The sequence below is a fragment of the Carcharodon carcharias genome, chromosome 5, assembly GCF_017639515.1.
Source record: "Carcharodon carcharias isolate sCarCar2 chromosome 5, sCarCar2.pri, whole genome shotgun sequence".
Classification (NCBI taxonomy): Eukaryota; Metazoa; Chordata; class Chondrichthyes; order Lamniformes; family Lamnidae; genus Carcharodon; species Carcharodon carcharias.
Window position 1 is genome coordinate 20,903,150 of NC_054471.1, and position 18,277 is coordinate 20,921,426.

Genomic DNA, 18,277 nt, shown 5'->3' on the forward strand with positions numbered 1-18,277 from the left:
TATGACCCTTCATCAGAACTAAGGCATATATAAGTGAGATGAAATATAAGGTGGTGGGACAGGAGAGCTCAGTAGGGGGCCAAGGATAAGTGGAGGCCAAGAAGACACTGCCAAAGATGTCATAGACAAAAGAACAAAGGGGTGTTGACGGTGGTGATATGTGAAGGATGTGCTAATGAGGACATTAAGGGCAGGAAGCTAGTGGCAGCGCTTCACTTGCTCTTCCCTCAGTTTAATCTACTGCATTCGCTGCTCCCAATGCGGTCTGCTCTGCATTGGAGAGACCAAACGGTGGATGACCACTTTGCGGAACACCTTTGATCTGTCCGCAAGCATGACCCAAACCTCCCTGTTAAACAATTTCGGATCATGAACTCTCTCTTCCGTCCCCAACCCCTTTCCGATCCTCCCCTTTTCCAATAATTTTTTTACAATTATATTTTTTCTTTTCTCTCCTATTTTTAAATTTATTTCAATCTATTGTTTCATCTCCACCTTTTTTAAGCCCATTTCGATCCCTTCCCCCTACCCAACCCGCACTAGGGCCATCTGTCACTAGCTTCCTTCCCTTAATGTCCCCATTAGCACACCCTTTAGATAATATCACCACCGTCAACAACTCTTTTTCTATGACATCATCTTTGGCAGTGTATTCTTGGCCTCCACCTATCACTGGCCCCCTATCAAGCTCTCCTGTCCCAGCCCCTTCTACCAGCTTATATTTCATCTCAATTCTATATGTCTTAGTTCTGATGAAGGGTCATGCTGACTCGAAACGTCAACTGTATCCCTCTCCGCAGATGCTGTCAGACCTGCTGAGTTTTTCCAGGTATTTTTGTTTTTGTCCTAATACATTAAGCTGTGTTTACCCATTACCTTTATGCTTGATGTTCCACATTGGCTCCCCAGTCCACCAACCTCTTGATATTAAAGTTGTCATCCTCATGTTCAAATCGTTCCATTGCCTCTCCCCTCTGTAGCTTCCTGCAGCCTTTCAACTCTGAGAAGTTTCCAATTTTGGCCTCCGTCTGCTACCATCATTTGCCATCGGTGGCTGCGTCATCAGCCATATAAGCCCCATGCTTTGGAATCTCATCCCTAATCTCATTTAAAACATGCCTTAAAACCTACCTCTTTGCCCGAGCGTTTTAGTCAAACCTTTTTCTAATTACTCCTTTGCTTGGTGCTACAGAAACATGTGGTAATGCTGAATAGGTGAAATCTTGTGGGGTCAGATATTTGTAGTGCCTCATGAATATAATATTGTACAAAGTGTAGAAAACCATGATAGATTGTGTGGAAGATCTTCTTGCAGCATGATTGACCTGAAAAATAATGTTCACGTAACCTGAAATCCTATGTTAATGAAACCAGACTTATGTAGAATTTGTAGAACTGAAATGGGTCATTGGGCCCAACAAATTGAAGCTCCATATAAACCTCATTTTGCCCTATCAATATATCCTTCTGTTGCTTTCTCACATGTTACTTATACACTTCAAGCAGAAGTTAGATATTTGTTACTTGCTTCAAATGATCAACATGATAGCAAGTTTCACTTTCTCACCACTCTCTGGATAAAGAAGTTTCTCCTGAATTCTTAGTGGACGTATTTGTAACAATCTTATATTTATGGTCTCTAGTTTTGGACACCGTTTAATTCAAAACATCTCTATCTACCTTATTGAACCCATTTGTAACTTTAAAGAGCACCTGTTGGTTCAGTCTTTTCTGATAATAAGCTCGGTTCTGTATTCATACTTGCAAAACTGCACTTTGTCCAATGCTGTATCCTTATAATAGGGCCACCTGAACTGTGCACGGCACTCATAAGTCTGGTCTAACTAAAGCTTTGTAAAGATTTAACCTGCCTTCTCCACTTTTGATTTCTATCTCTTTGAAATGATTTGTCTATTCTATGGCTTCATTAATGTGCATTCCTATTGAAATAGTGTATTTGTGGCCCTAGATCCTATTGTACCTCCACCCCCTTTAGACAGTCCTTTTTCTAAGGAATACATCGTCTAAGTTTTCCTACCCGAATGTACAATTTCTGAGATATATTGGAATTAATGTGCTAACTCATTCACAGTAGACCAGGATTTGCTCGTCTAATGAGATGAATGGCTGATTGAGAAAGTACAGTTGTACAATGTACCTTAGCTGAGCACAAGGAGCAGCAGCAGCACTAAACCTAACTGATAAAATGGCTCCTCTTTTTCGCCCCCAACAAACTAGATGTTAACCAATGTCTCTGTGTAAGCACCCAAGTATCAAAGTGATGTGCGTTTCGTGGTACAGCTGGCTGACATTCACTTTGGGTTTATACATAAGAAACAAAAAGTGTGTAAGGATAATGCAATGGCTATTTTGTGATTTGGAGGAGAAACTTTGGTGCTGGGTTTCTCATGTGCCTGATGCCCTTGTTCCTCTGGATAAGAAATGTCACAGGTTTGGAAGGTGCTGTCGAAGCCAAAGTCTGAATGGTGTCCAGATTTTGCCACGTGCAGCCATGGATTGCTTCGTTATTTATGAGGAGTTGCAAATGGAACTGAACACTTAGCAATCTTCAGCACTTTAGATCTTATGCGTGGGGAAGAGCTCATTACTGAAGCAGCTGAAGATGGTTGGGTCTCGGACACTGCCCTGAGGAAGTCTTCAGCGATGTTCTGGGCCTAAGGCTGTGTTGAGGTCTGGAGCTGAGCGGTCAAGGTGGAACACAAACTGAGTATTAGTGAACAGGTTATGGCTGAGTAAGTGCCACTTAATAGTACTGTAGATGACACCTTCCATCAGTTAGCTAATGAATGGGATGATAATGGGCCAGATTGTATTTGCCTTGCTTCTTGTGAACAATTTTCCAAATTGCTAATTCATGGCTAGTTCGAGAGCACAAGAATTCTTTAGCACTACAGCTGGAATGTTGTCAGGGCCCACAGACTTTGCTACATGAAGTTTACACAGAATGCACTTCTTCAGTTGAAAATTGCAAAACTTCAAAAGCATCGAGAGGGAAAAAGTTTTTGGGAGCATTTGTTCCACAGGGTGATCACCTTACATTGCTAGGAATGGAACAGCTGTAAATGAAGACTATGACCACCATCAGGGCAGGAAGCAACAGGTGAGGGTAGAATGTTGATCATCGATGGAGCTGGAATGGGCTGAGCAGTATACCTGTTTAGGCACTGGTGATATGAACAAAAATGTTAATAGTGATTGTTGGGTGCTGAGGGCCAAGGGAAACTACAGGTGAGTGGTTACGTGGGATATTCTTGAGTAAGGAAAGATGTGATTCAGAGTCCCTAAGTATGTTGCTTTGTAAGTGACTTTCAGAATATCACACAGCAGATACAAAAAGTTCAAGAATGTAAGAGTGAGCAGCCAGAAGTTACACAGGTGAGAACCAATGGCATGGATGGGAATAGATTCAAGGTTCTCTAAAAAGATTATGGAGCTCTAAAAACTGTAGGTTAGAGAGCAGATCCTCCAGGGCAGCAAAGTCTGGATTACTCCCAACCACATGCCGCAGAGATAGAAAGATTGACATTCTGCCAGTCACTCACTAATTCTTGAAGAAAAACATGCATTTATATGGCACCTTTTACCACCACCGCACATTTCAAAGCATTTACACTGTGAGGTAATTTTGAAATGAAAAGTATTTTGTAATATCTGACAGCCAATTTGCAAACAGCAATGTGAAAATAACCATTTTTTTGTGAGATGCTGATTGAGGAACACAGGATAACTTCACCTGCTCTTCTTTGAAATAGCACCATGGGATCTTTTACATCCACCTGAGTGGGCAGAAGAGGCCTCTGCGTAAGGTCTCATATGAAGGACGGCAACTGGGTGCAGCACTCCCTCAATACTGATTGTTGTGCTGCGAGTCCTTTGGTGTGACTTGAAACCAGAGGCAAAAGTGTATGAACTGAGTTTCTGATGTCTCAGGCACTGAGGCCACCTTCGAGACTAGGTGGAGCGTACAGACAGGATAGCTATCACCTAAATCAGACAGCCACTCGTGATGCTGTGTGAAATGTAGATAGTAGGGAAAGATTTAAATTAATTATGGGGTAGAAGGGGAAAATCCACATCTTCAGCTTTTAAAAAGTGTGGAAAACTTCAGTAAGGTGGATGGGCAGTTGCCCTAAAGAGCTCTGTACACAAATGCACCTAACATTATGAATTAAATAAATGAGAAGCCCAAATGTGCTTAAAGGATATGATCTAGTAGCCCATTGGACACCTGACGACAACTTAGGCATGATTGGGAGCTGAATATTCCAGCCTTTAGGATCAGGGAAAGGAGAGAGATTAGCAATATAAGTACTGCTGTTGAAAGAGGGGATTTCAATCTGGTAAGAGCAGTGAGAAAGGAATAACAAAGATTGCAAGACTGGGAGTTGTCTGCAGAACTCCAGGTTGTATGAGTGAGAGTGGGAAGGAAAATAGAAATACAGAGATCAGGGAAGCATGCAGGAAAAAGAATTTGGCAAAAATGGGAGATTTTAATCTTCACTGACGAGATGTAGAACAGCACAATCAACAAAGAATAATTAAATATCCTCGCCATAGAACCCCCGCCCCCCCCACACACACACTGCAATGATTTTCTAGAAATCTTTTGAGATGGTTTTCCAGAGCCATATGGGCACAAGCCAAACTAGATATAGAGATCAGTAACATAACACTTTGTTAACAATCTTAACAGCAAGAGAACATTTAGTCAATTCTGGCCACAATATGTCTTTGTCTTTGTTTTTGTTTACACTCCACAGAGTCTGTTAGATCTGCTGAGATTTTCCAGCATTTTCTGTTCTTGTTCTGGCCACAACATGATTGAGTTTGAGAGGGAGAATGGAGTCTCAGACTAAGGCAAGAGATGAAAAATGAATTGATCACAGTAAATTGAGTTGAATTGTTAATGGGTAAGCTTACAGGCAAACAGTAGGAAGTATTAAAGGAAGTACTTGGTATAGTGTAAAACCAGTAAAATGTCACTAAAAAGCAAAAGCTTGTCATGTAGTTAACTAATCATGTTTGCCAAATGAAGGGATAGTACCAAGCTGAAGGAAAGGCTTGTACAGATGCAATAATAAGTGAAAATCCAGCAGACCGAGAGAGCTATATTAAAAAAAAATTGTGACACGAGAGTAAAGTTGCAAAGATAAATGTCAGACTTTGTTTTCTTACTGATGGTGATCAAAGTGTTTTGTATGTCAGGTGTGTGTATTTTTTACCCTTGGAATGGTAGCCCTAATTTAAATAATCCCAGCAGCAAGCTGTTTTGTGAGTTTTAAAATAAGAGAGGTTATTTATTATCCCACACTTACCCTGGAGATTTAAAAATGTCTCTCACGCTGTCACTCTCAAAAAAAAGTTACAGTTAGGGATTGTTTCAGTCTCTTTTGTAGTAGGCCCTCTAAGGTTCTTAGATGAGTTGATGCTTTGGCTGGCGCAAAGGTCTTAAAGCATAAAATTCTCAGTAAGCTGTGAGGCTTCTTGCAGTTGTATTGCTAAGATGTTGATTCTCAGATGAACTTCAAGTTGCAGGAGGTTGGAGAGAGTCCTCCCATTTTGAAGTTTTGGCTGCGTATTATCTTGGCTGCTTAGTTGATTGCTGCTGGTTCAGTGGCTTTCTGCTGGTCTCTTATGTCTCTGCAGAGCTGATTCTTGCTGTTTTAAAAGCTGGCAACAAACATGGCTGTCTCACCCATCTGATTTGTTACAAGTTCGAAGTCCTTTTCCAAAAAAGGTGTGTTAGGCCAATAACTATCCTGCACTGTGGTTTTCCCATTGAGAACGTGATGCAGCCAAGGTCTTTGCATTGTGATGGCCCCTCATCCAAACACAGTGAAAGTCAGAGGGATCCATTTTGCATTTGTATAACACCTATTTGGCGAGGTGGTGGCATAATGGCATTATCACTGGACTAGTGTTCCGCCGACCCAGGGTAATACTCTGGGGACCCGGGTTCACTAATTCCCTTTTGGGAAGGAAACCCGTCCGCACCAGGTCTGGCCTACATGTGACCCCAGACCCACAGCAATGTAGTTGACTCTTACATGCCCTCTGAATGAGGGCAATAATTATTGGCCTAGCTAGCGACACCCACATCTCATGAATAAATATTAAAAGATTGAGTTTGTTTCTTTTTGAGCCTGGTGAAGCGAGGTAGATGAGTTGTCTACAAACCTCACTGTCCGCAGGTTTTGATCCATCCTTAAAACAAAGAGATGGATGTGAATTTCACAAGTGGCTGTGATGTTCCTTCACACAGGTCTTCATGTTTAATCATCTTTTGGCCTTAGACTGTCAACAGTTCAAATGCCAAAAGTTACATGGTATACTGCAGCCATCTTAACAGCTTTTATGTTCACGTTTTTAAAATATAGCTTTAACATTTGAGCTGTGCTGGGGTTTGGCAAAGCAAATATGAAAAAAAAAAGCTTACCTGATATTGAAAATAACTGCAACGTTTTTCTAAACATTATTAAATGGAACAGGGTCTAATTAAAAATAGAGACATGTGAGCCTAATAAGCATAAAGAATTGGAGGACTTGTTAAATGACCACTTTGTTTTCACAGTGGAAGAGGAGAACAAAACACCAGTAGTGTAAGAGAGCCTTCAGGACCTGATGGTTTCCATTCCAGACTACTAGAAATAGGTGAGCAAATTGCTGATGCATTAAGTAATAATTATACAAAGCTCTCGATCCAGAAATTGTGCTTTTGGATTAGAAAGTTGAGGGGTAATTGAATCAAGATGTTTGAAATGATAAAGGGGTTCAATAACGCAGATGTACAAGAACTATTTTTGGTGGGGGAAATCCAGAAAAAAATAATAATTTTAACAACAAGCATATTTCAGAATGAAATTAGAAAGGACTTTTTCACACAAAGGATAGTGGAAATCTGGAATTAGAGCATAAGAACACAAGAAATGGGAACTGTAGTAGACCATTTGGCCTGTCGAGCCTGCTCTGCCATTCAATAACATCATGGCTGATCTCCTTGTGTTTCGATTTCCACATTCCCATCTAACCCCAATAACTTTAGATTCTTGTTAAGCAAGGGAATCAATCCACCTCTGCCTTAAAAATATTCAATGCCCCCTCTTCCACCACCTTCTGAGGCAGAGAGTTCCAAAGTCGCAGAACCTTCTGAGAAAAAAATTCTCCTCATCTCTGTCCTAAAAGGGTGACCTCTAATTTTAAAATAGTGCCCCCTAGTTCTGGACTCACCTACAAGAGGAAACATCCTTTCGATATCTACCTTGTCAAGGCCGTTCAGGATCTTGTATACTTCAATCAAATCACCCCATACTCTTCTCAATTCCAGTGGAAACAAGCCCACCCTGTCCAACCTTTCCTCATAAGACAACCCACTCATTCCAGGTATCAATCTAGTAAGCCTCCTTTGAATCGTTTCCAGTGCATTTACATCCTTCCTTAAATAAGGAGACCAAAACTGCGCGCACTACTCAAGGTGTGGTCTCACCATTGTCCTATATAACTGGAGCATAACGTCCTTACTTTTATGTTCAATCCCCCTCGTGATAAAGGATAGCATTCCATTGGCTGCCTTAGTTACTTGCTGCACGTGCATAATAACTTTTTGTGACTCGTACTAGAATACTTAGATCCCTCTGCACCTCAATTATGCAGCCATTCTACATTTAAGTAATACTCTGCTTTTTTGTTCTTCCTGTCAAAGCAAAAAACTTCACATTTTCCCACATTAAACTCCAATTGCCAGATCTTTGCCCACTCACAACCTATCTATATCCATCTGCAACCTCATCATGTCCTCTTCACAACACACTTTCCTACCTATCTTTGTGTCATCTACAAATTTAGCTACCATGTCTTCACTCCCCTCTTCTAAATAATTGATGTAAATCGTAATAAGTTGAGGCCCCAGTACAGACCCCTCTGGGACTCCACACATCACATCCTGCTAATCAGGAGACCCATTTATGCATACTCTGCTTTCTGCCAGCCAGTCAATCTTCTTTCCATGCTAATACCTTACCCCCCCCACCCCTGTGCCCTGCGCTTTTATTTTCTGTAATAATTTTTGATGTGGCACCTTATCAAATGCCTTCTGGAAATCCAAGTACAGTACGTCTACAGGCACCCCTTTATCCACTGCGCGCATGTTACTCCTTCAAAAAACTCCAATGAATTGGCTAAACATGATTTTCCTTTCACAAAACCATGCTCTCCTCAAAAATGTTAGCTCAATTGACATTTTCAAGACCATAGATAAATGGAGTTCAGGAACATAGCAGCCATGATGCATTAGAACATGAGGACATAACAATAATTATGGCAATCAATCTACAAGAGACTCAGACATGGTGTGAGGAAACCCAGTTGTGGAAGCCTGGGGAACCAGTGGCCCAAAGTCATCTGTTGCTCCCAACCATGATACACCCCAACCATGCTACACTTACTGCATGTCAGGTGTCAAATTACTCATATATTGTACTCCAAAGTAGTTTTCAGAAAAATGTGTCAAATTTGAGGATTGTTAGATCAGCCATTCCCTCATTGAATGGCAGAGAAAACTTGATAGGAGTAGAAGTAGGCCATTTGGCCCATGTCTTATGGTCTAATTTCTTCTCGTGAATTTTTTGTCCCCGTGCATTTTGCATTTCTCGGCATTGAGTTTTGTCTGCCACTTTTCTGCCCAGTACCCAAGTATATTCAAATCAACATCCTGGGGTGTTGTTATTGATCAGCAACTGAATGGGGCCAGCGGAATAAATACTGCAGTTACGAGAGCAGGTGCGAGGCTGGGAACTTTGCAGAGAGTAACTCACCACCTGACTTCCCAAAGCCTGTCCACCATCACCAGGCACAAGTCAGCAGTGTGGTGGAATACTCTCCTTGCCTGGATGAGTGCAGCTTCAACAACACTCTAAGCTCAATACCATCCAACACCCAGCATCCAACTAGATTGGCACCCTGTCGACCACCATGAACATCCACTCCCTCCATCACCGATGCACAGTGGCAGCAGTGTGTGCCATCTAAAAGAAGCACTGCAGCAATTCACCAAGACTCCTTCAACAACATCTTCGAAACCCATGACCTCTGCCACCTATGCATGAGATGCATGGGAACACCATTACCTCCAAGCCACGCACCATCCTACGTGGAAATATATCACCATTCCTTCACTGTCACTGGGTCAAAATCCTGGAACTCCATCCCTAACAGTGAATGTAACTACACCACATGGAGTGCAGTGGTTCAAGAAGGCAGCTCACCACCACCACTTCAAGGGCAATTAGGGATGGGTAATAAATGCTAGCCTAGCCAGTGACACTTGTGTAGATGGCAGTATGGCAACATCCTGGACCATGACATTTGTCTTTCTAATGCTTATGGTCAAACCAAACTCTTTGCAGGCATGAGAGAGTCCGTCCATTTGCTGCTAAAGGTGTTCCTCAGTATGGAATGTTAGTACAGTATCGTCAATGTAGAGCAACTCTCTGATGAGGAATTGGCGAGACCTTGTCTTGAATCTCAAGCAAACAAGGCTGACCAGCTTTCTGCCAGCTCTGGTTTGTAAGAAGACACCCTCTGTAGATGACCTGAAGCCATATGGCAGCAGCAAAGAGAATATGCCAAAGAATGTTGGTGCCAGAACGCATCCCTGTTTGACCCTACTCCAAATCTCAAAGGGTTCTAATGTTGCCAATAATGGAAAGAGAAAATTGCATTGAGTAGCTTTGGCATGCAGCAAATTTTCTCCAGAAGCTAAAATAGAATCCCCCCACCTTCGCCCATCAGATCCCTTCTCTCCCCCTTCCACCTCCTCCCAAAATGGTTGAATGCCTTGGTGAGATCAATGAAGGAATGTATAGTGGTCTCCTTTGTACATGGCATTTCTCTTGTAGCTGCCAGACTGAGATGATCATCACATAAATACACAGTAATAAACTTCTCTCCCCTTCCCACCACATACATAGAGTATTCAGCCCTGCTCTCTCCCACCTTTTGGTCCAGTTGTCAGTGCCTATGATTCACAGTGGCTAAACCAGGGTAAGGAACAGAGCCAACCTCTGGTCACCCAATCTCTAATGTAGAGCCAGGGTACAACAGGCAGACAGGAGCAGAAACACGGCAAAGTTTGAAGCAGTCAGTCATCTTCCCGGCTCAGCCGCATGACCACCTGGTTTTTCCGCATTTACTGAGTTAATACTTGCCAGCCCCAGTCTGTGCCAAGTTGTCACAGAAATATCGTGGACCTGCTTTGCACTCGCTGATAAATGTGTTTTCTAATGTTAAAGAGTGCAATATTTTGGAAAATACAGTAGTTGGATAAATAAAACAAATGTTATTACCGCTTTACAACTGTTTTGTCTTCGGTACATATTTATACCTGGCTCACATTCTTGTGGTCAGGTATTCTAACATTATTCCAAAATCCAGAAATGCCTTGGTCACAAAATTTCTGGATTAGTGAGGTTCAGTGTACTAAAAGCGTCCCACCAATAGTAGAAAATCAATGGACACAATAGAGGGAGGAACTCTCTATTCCAGAGAGCAGTGCAGGCTGGGTCATTGAAAAGATTCAAGGCTGAATTAGACCTTGTTGTTTACTAAGCCCTCTCTCCCTTTGCAAAGTCATATTGATGGCCTGATTTGGGTAGAAAATTTTAAACCGTTGGGAAGGCAACAAATTGGAGCTGGAAGGTTGATTTTTTTTAAATATTACCCCTGACACACACCCCATTACGGTTGGTGCTCAGGTTAAAATTGGGGCTTTTGTTTCCTCTGGTCAGTGAGACAGTAACTACGGGGAGACAACCTTGAGAATCGAAGGGAATTTATGGGGAAAATCTGCACCCAGAGGGCGATTAGAATCGGGGATTTGCTACCACAAATTGTTTTTTTTTAAAAAGGTAAATGGCTTTCTAGAAGGTATATAAAAACACAGTATGTGAAAGGAATTCACAGGCTTTCAACATTTTCTGTAAACAGCAGTGACAAAGTCACACAGTTGAAGAAACAAATGACAAAAAAAACTTGACAAATTTGTAATTCGAGATAAACTATTCCTGCTCAGTATCAGCCCAGGAAGCTGAATTCAGCCCAGACTGTCTAAAGAGCATCTAGGGAAGATGATCAAATTTTGCTTACACAAAAGACAATGAAAATCTGCACCTTTTACAGGCCATAGCTCTATGGGTATTACACAGCATTTATACTAAGGACTACCCTCTCCCACAAGAGCTACAATAAAAAGTGGGAAACAGTAAAGTGTTCCTTGATGCGGCTACTCTTCCTCTGACAATGATGATCAATGGAGTACACCAAAAACAGGACATCAGACTGAGCTAGGACCGAGGGATGGCCTGGTGTCTCAATCTCAAAGCCCATGAAGCTGAATGTTCTCAGGAGCAAGGCTTGATCCTCTCTGTTTTTATAGAAGCAGACAAATATATATTCCATCTTCGTTTTCTCCTCAGCAAATTCTAACAGCACAGTTAACTCTTCTTTGCTTCCTTCTGCCAAAACACCATTAGGAATTTCCACAAAGAGTTTCTTATTGGAGAAAACTGCATCCCGTTTGGAGACCTTTGAGCTGTTCGCTTGTACTGAAAATGGAGAACGTTCTGCTTTCCATTTGCTGGTAGCTCTTGCGTTACAGTTAACTTCTCATCTGTGTGTAAGAGCGCGGTAAGAGTGTAATCCCTTCCATTCCCTCGCCCACCCGGGATCTTCACTGGTGGGTGAGGGGCATCAGGAGCACCACAGAGGCCCTGGACTGAGGTGCCTGCAGTGCTGTTGCTAAGATGCACCACTCAAGGAAGGAATACTACTCTTCTGGGTATTTATCATGGCAGAAGTTAGGCTCTTGTCTCTTTATTTCCGAAGTAGTGGCTGTTGAGTATCTGTTCGACGGAGCTTCTCACCATCCGGCCGCAGACAGAGCCCGCTCACTGAGTTATGCTGCCATTGGCTGTCTCTCCATCCACTCTGCACCCCCCACCTTCCAGGACCTTCATCAAGCACAGTCCATTGTTCTTCAAAATTGGAATATTAGAATTTATGGTTTGCGAGCTGAGAGTGCAATTAGACATTAGTGTCAATGGTATAAATTAAGGTTAAGCACATGCAGCTGAAGGGTATTGATTGGATGATTACTTCAGCACATATAAATTGACACTGGGGTGGGAGTAGAGTTAGCAGCTATACACTTTTTAAAGTTTCACTCAGTTTTAGATTTATTCAGAGTGAAGTTTGGCTTCTGATCTCCTTCACCAACTGGCTGTCAGGAGTTTTACAACTAGGGGCTAACTTGGAAGCACTGACACAAGGATTTTATGATTTGTTTCTGTGCTGTAACCATCTATGACCCCATATCTGCCGAGTTAGTTGAACTCAGCTGGCACAGCAATTGGCAGCAACAATTGGCCTCGCCAGCTTGGATTCTGGTGTCCCCTATCCATCACCAACAAATTAAACAATTCTACTGTGTAGTTTATAATTTAGGATTGATTTAGAACACTGTCAACTTGTGACAATCTCAAACAGTTGTTTTTGATATCTAATTGCCTGGTAATCAGTAAAGCAGAAATATGTATACAAAAGCAAAATCCTGTGAATGCTGGGAATTTGGCGAAAAAACAAAATGCTGGAAATACAAGGTTGGGTAGCATCTGTGGAGAAAAAAATAGGGTTGATGTTTCAGGTCAATGACTTTGCATTAGAGCTGGGAAAAGTTAGAAATGCAATAAATTTTAAGTAGGTGAAAAGAGCAGTTCTGTGATAGCTGGAATAAGGGTGTCATTAAATGACAAAATAAATTGTTTTGCCGAGACGAAGAGAGTGATAATGGTACAAGAAACAAAAGATGTGTCCTGAGGAGGTGTGCAGGGCAAAGTAATGAATAGCTGCTGTTCAAAAGCAGAAACGAGAAAAATAAGGGTAAGACTGAAAAATGCAAAGCGAAGGAAACAAAATGGGGCCAGAGCTTAGTCTGAAATTGTTGAACTCAGTGTTGAGTCCAGAAGGTTACAAAGTGTCTAACCGAAAGATGAGGTGATGTTCCTTGAGCTTGTGTTGAGCTTTATTGGAACACTGCATTAGGCCAAAGACAGTAATGTCAGCATGAGAGCAAGGTGGGGAATAAAAATGACAGGCTACTACAGGAACAGGAAGCTGGGGGTCATGCTTACAGGCTGAATAGCGATGTTCCGCAAAGTGGTCACCCAATCTCCATTTAGTCTCCCCAGTGTAGAGCAGACTGCATTATGAACAGCAAATACAGTATACTAAATGCAGAAAAATGCATATAAATCACTGTTTTACTTGAAAGGCATGTTTGGGGCCTTGACAGTGAGGAGAGAGATGGTAAAATGGCAGGTGTTACATCTACATTTGCATGAAAGGTGGTGTGTGAAGGGAACAGGATGTTGGGGTGATGGATGACCAGGATATCACGGAGGGAACAATCCCTTTGGAATGCTGAAAGCAGGGGTGTGGGAGAGATGATGTGCTTGGTGGTAGCATCAGCTGGAGCTGCTGGAGGATGATCCAATGAATACCAAAACTGGCCCACAAGTTCAGCTACTGGGAATTGTGTTGAGTTTGAAAGAGAAGTGAGGAAAAAATACAGTGACATCACAGTAAAGAAGTACTTTGGATGGTGAGTATCTGCATTAAGGGTCTTTATGCAAATAGCCAGATTAATTAACTACTTTTAGGAAAGGTGCGTAAATAGCTGCATTATAGAAAAACATTAAAAGTTTGCAACTAACTTGAAGGCACAGGAGAAGGAGCTGGTTGGTGAATAAGTCTACCTTACTTTCTAGTCTCTTGTTTATAGTAAATAGTTCAAAAGTACACCTAAGGTATGATATTGATATTGTGGCATTTGTGGGGTCATGGACACTTCATATTGCCTAGCTGCAACAACAATCAGGAAGCTTGACAACATCCAGGTCAAAGCAGCCTGCTTGATAGGCACCCTTTCGACAAAAATTCACACCCTCCACGCCCGACGCACAGTGGCAGCAGTGTGCACCATCTACAGGATGCACTGCAGGGACTCACCAAGGCTCCTTAAGGAGCACCTTTTAAATGCATGACCACCACCATCTGGAAGTTCCCCTCCAAGCCATTCACCATCTTGACTTGGGAATATATCGCCATTCCTTCACTGTTGCTGGGTCAAAGCGCTGGAACTTTCTCCCTAACAACACTGTTGGTATACCTACACCACAGGGACTACAGTGGTTCAGGAAGGCAGCTCACCACCACCGTCAAGGACCATTAGGGATGGGAAATAAATGTTGGCTTAACCAGCGACGCCCACGTCCCAAATGAATAATAAAAAAACTGAGACGTCCAATGCCTTCCATGATGGCATTGAAATTAGATATCGCGTGGACAGAAACTACTCAGTCTGAGATGACTCCAGGCAAAGACCAAGGTCTCCAAGGAGATAATTTGTAACTTCCTGTTTGGCAGTGACTGTGCACCAGTTGCTGGTTCATCGGTGGACATGATATGTAGCATGGACTTGTTCTCTCTTATACAACAACTTGAGCCTTATTGTCAGCATGAAGAAAACTGAAATAGTGTACCAGCCTGCTCCAGGAAAGCCCCATCTCGAGCCCATGGTTTCATTCCATGACCAGAGCCTGTCAGCAATGAATAAGTTCATACCTCAGTAGGATCCTGTTGAGCTGCCTATGTTGATGACGAGACACATGCAAGAATTGACAAAGCAAATGTAGCCCTCGGCAGATTTCGAACATCATCTGGGAATTGGAGAGAAGTAAGTCTGCCTACAAAACAAAGTCTATACAACAATAGAACTCCCAGTTTGCTCCACGCATGTAAGACTTGGACTGTGTACCAGCGTCATGACAAAAAACTCAACCATTTTATTTGATCTATACTGAAGACCAGATGGCAGGGTAATATATCAGACATATTGTATGGAGCCAATTGCCATTAAGTTGGGCTGCTCATGGAACAAGAACACCTGACACTAGCTTATCAAAGTGAATCTTCAATGGCGAGTTTGATTCTGGGGCGTGCTTTCATAATGGTCACCCGAAGCTCTTCAAGGACATTATGAAGGCTTCACTTCGAAGTTTTGATATTGACTTCGCATCCTGGGAGAAGCTTGCCCAGAATCGCAGCACCTGATGCAACCAATTAAAAAATGGTGCCGCCTCCTTCGAAAGCAAGCTCATATCACAGAGCACAAGAGAAAAAGCAAACAATGAGCTCATCCAACCCACAATCATCTGCAGTATCTTGTCCCACTAGCAGCAGAACCTTCCAGTGCAGATCAGCCTCAGCGGTTACCTATGTACGCACCAGAACCCTACCAAACACCTCAGTTGCTGAACAAGGACATCTTCACTTCGAAGGGCAAACAAGAGAGGAAGAGGCTGGTGCGGAACATAAACACGACCACAGAGCAGTTTCTGTAATTCTGTTCAAATACTGTATAATATGATGCTGTGTGTCTTATCAAACATTTTAAAAAATTCATGGATGGGATGTGGGTATCGCTGGCTAGGTCGGCATTTATTGCCCATCCCTAATTGCTGGTGATAAGATTGTGGTGAGCTGCCTTCTTGAACTGCTGCAGTCCTTGTGGTGTGGGTACAGCCACATTGCTGTTAGGGAGGGAGTTCCAGGATTTTGACCCAGTGATGGTGAAGGAATGGATATTTCCAAGTCAGGATGATGGACTGCAATGGTTCAAGATGGCAGCTTAGCACCACCTTCTGAAGGGCAACTAGGGATGAGCAATATCCAGCCAGTGCAGCCCACATCTCATGAATGAAAAAAAAACTTTGGGGCCATATGATGGAAGGAAAGTAATTGATGAAGCAACTGAACATGGTTGGATTGAGGAACTCCTGCAGTGATGTCCTGGAGCTGAGATGACTGACCTCCAACAACAACCTTCCTTTATGCTAGATATCACTCTAACCAGCAGTTTTCCCACTGATTCCCATTGACTCCAGCTTTGATGCCACACTTGGTCAAATGCTGCCTTGATGTCAATGGCAGTCATTCTCCCCTCAGGAGTTCAGCTCTTTTGTCCAAATGATTTCACTTTTCCCAGCTCATAACTTGCTGTATTGGGGTCACAAATGAATTAATTTCCTCCTTATGCCTTTTGTTCTTTTACCTGCATTGGCCGCTGCTTTCATTCTTTTGCAGCCGCTCCGAGAGGAAAACTTGTCCCGACACAGAACGAAAGGGGGCGAGAGAGACAAAAGAGAGAAACGGCCAAGGAGCCATTCAAATGAGGCAATTTCCGCTCTCCGCTTCCTCTTTGTCTGTTTGTGTGGAGTGACCGGCGCCATTTTCAACTCCTGCAGCTTCACCCACTCAAGTGCGCAGCAACCCCGCCACCGCCACCATGTCTGAAGAAGGAAAGTTGTTCGTCGGCGGCCTCAACTTCGAGACAGACGAGCAGTCCCTGGAAGAGGTTTTCTCCAAGTACGGGCAGATCTCTGAGGTGAGAGTGATTAAGGACAGAGACACCATGACGTCCCGCGGTTTCGGCTTCATCACTTTCGAGAACCCGGAGGACGCCAGGGACGCGCTGCAGGCGATGAACGGAAAATCCATCGACGGGCGGCAGATCCGAGTGGGTCACGCCGAGAAAAAGTCGGGAGGTGGCCGCGGGTATGGTGGAGGCCGAGGCGGTGGCGGCTACGGTAGCCGCAGGAGAGGAGGCGGCGGCTACTGGGATAGTGACAGGAGCAGCGGCTATAGCGGTGGAGGCCGGTACGATACGGGAGACCGGGACAACTATTCGGGTGGGTACAAGAGCCAAGGTGGTGGTTATGGAGGCCGCTCATACAGGGACTATGACTGATCAAATCTAGAGAAGCATTTCTGCCAGATTCAGGATCAACCTCCCACCTTGTTAATTCAATGGCTCTTGGAACCGCAGAAAGCAGTATCTGATGAATTTGATTTGCCTGTTATGTTAAAATGCTAGAAACCCATTTTCACCATTGTCATGATTTAATCTTGTTACCTGTTGTTTAGCCTGGAGTACTGCCTTTTGTCGGGGCTTTCGACTCTGAACCTCCAAATACCATGTCGTTTTCTATATTATTTTAAAATAAGACCGATGTTCATTTCGACATTATATTGGCGACTTAAATCGCCACTGAGTTTCCTTTCGTCAGCTCCTTTTGGAATTTGTCGAAATCGTTTTGCTTTCTGGTGAGATTTTTCCACAATTCCATGCGGTGCAAAGAATGAAAGAGCGCGGAAAAGCACTTCACTCCCACTGTCTGGCCCGTCCTTCGGCACCATCTTATCTTTGGGAACCCGGACTGCCATTCTTAAGATGACTGGTCTCCGAGAATCACTCGAGTTATTTTTCTTTTAATCGACTGATTTTCATTGAATCCGTTGTATCCACTTGTTGATTCAACCAACTCCTTATGAGGATTGAACATTTCTAAAAAAAAAAACAATTATGCCTTGTGGCTTTGTATGAATTTAAACAACTTCACTTGGAAAATTGGCATGGGACTTCTAGGAACTTTTTTTTGTGGGGGAGACCTTAATTTGAATGTTGCCAGCAATGTGCCCGATTCCTTTTGAGTCATTTTCCTTGCCACTGAAAAGTAATGAAAGATTCCCCCTTCGCAGCAACGTATTCATGTAACTTATTTCAAGACTCTTTGAAAGAAAACTGGTCTTTTGTTTTAAACTCATTTATTGAAAACTGTATACTGATTTTAAAAAATCAATTGTCTTTTGTTGTACTTTCATCAACTGGCATAATCCTTTGAACAGAACATTGCCACTTGGGAGACAAATCTTTGCCAGTGGATTTATCTGAATAAAATGCAGCTTCAGGAATACTAGTGACTTGTCTTTGTTATAAATCATTCAAATTCCTTCCAAGGAAATTAACCTGAAGATGATCCTTTTATTCCAAACTTGCCTCCTCCCATTATTTGATTTCTCTTTCTTAAATGCTGAAGATTTTGTGGTGTTACTCGAGAAAACTGCAAGGAATAAGGTAAATCATTGGGTAGACTTATTTCATATACTTGTTTAAAGCAATCTCAAATTTGCTTTGCAGGCACAATAACGCTGCATTATTAGTTCTTATTTTGAAATTATTTAACAAGATCCATATCAATTGCAATTGTGAAACTAATAACATTTAGTTATTAGAACTCCAGCCGTTTAAACTTATGTCCTGTGTCCTTTCCAAAGATGTTTTTTATTATGCTGTCCATTGGGTGGC

General features: G+C 42.6%; 1 protein-coding gene and 1 pseudogene across 1 annotated transcript; one reads left to right on the forward strand and one right to left on the reverse strand.

Moving 5' to 3' along the window:
* Positions 1–11,203: 11,203 nt before the first annotated feature.
* On the reverse strand, positions 11,204–12,592 carry LOC121278184 (annotated as a pseudogene).
* Positions 12,593–16,316: 3,724 nt separating this feature from the next.
* On the forward strand, positions 16,317–17,883 carry LOC121278186 (cold-inducible RNA-binding protein B-like). The gene has a single exon (XM_041188344.1). It carries the CDS (start codon positions 16,418–16,420, stop codon positions 16,877–16,879), a length of 462 nt encoding a protein of 153 aa, XP_041044278.1. The 5' UTR covers positions 16,317–16,417; the 3' UTR covers positions 16,880–17,883.
* Positions 17,884–18,277: the final 394 nt, after the last annotated feature.

Bases quoted from the DNA above. Each gene is read 5' to 3' on its own strand.
- LOC121278186 (XM_041188344.1), top strand. From the start codon at position 16,418: ATGTCTGAAGAAGGAAAGTTGTTCGTCGGCGGCCTCAACTTCGAGACA.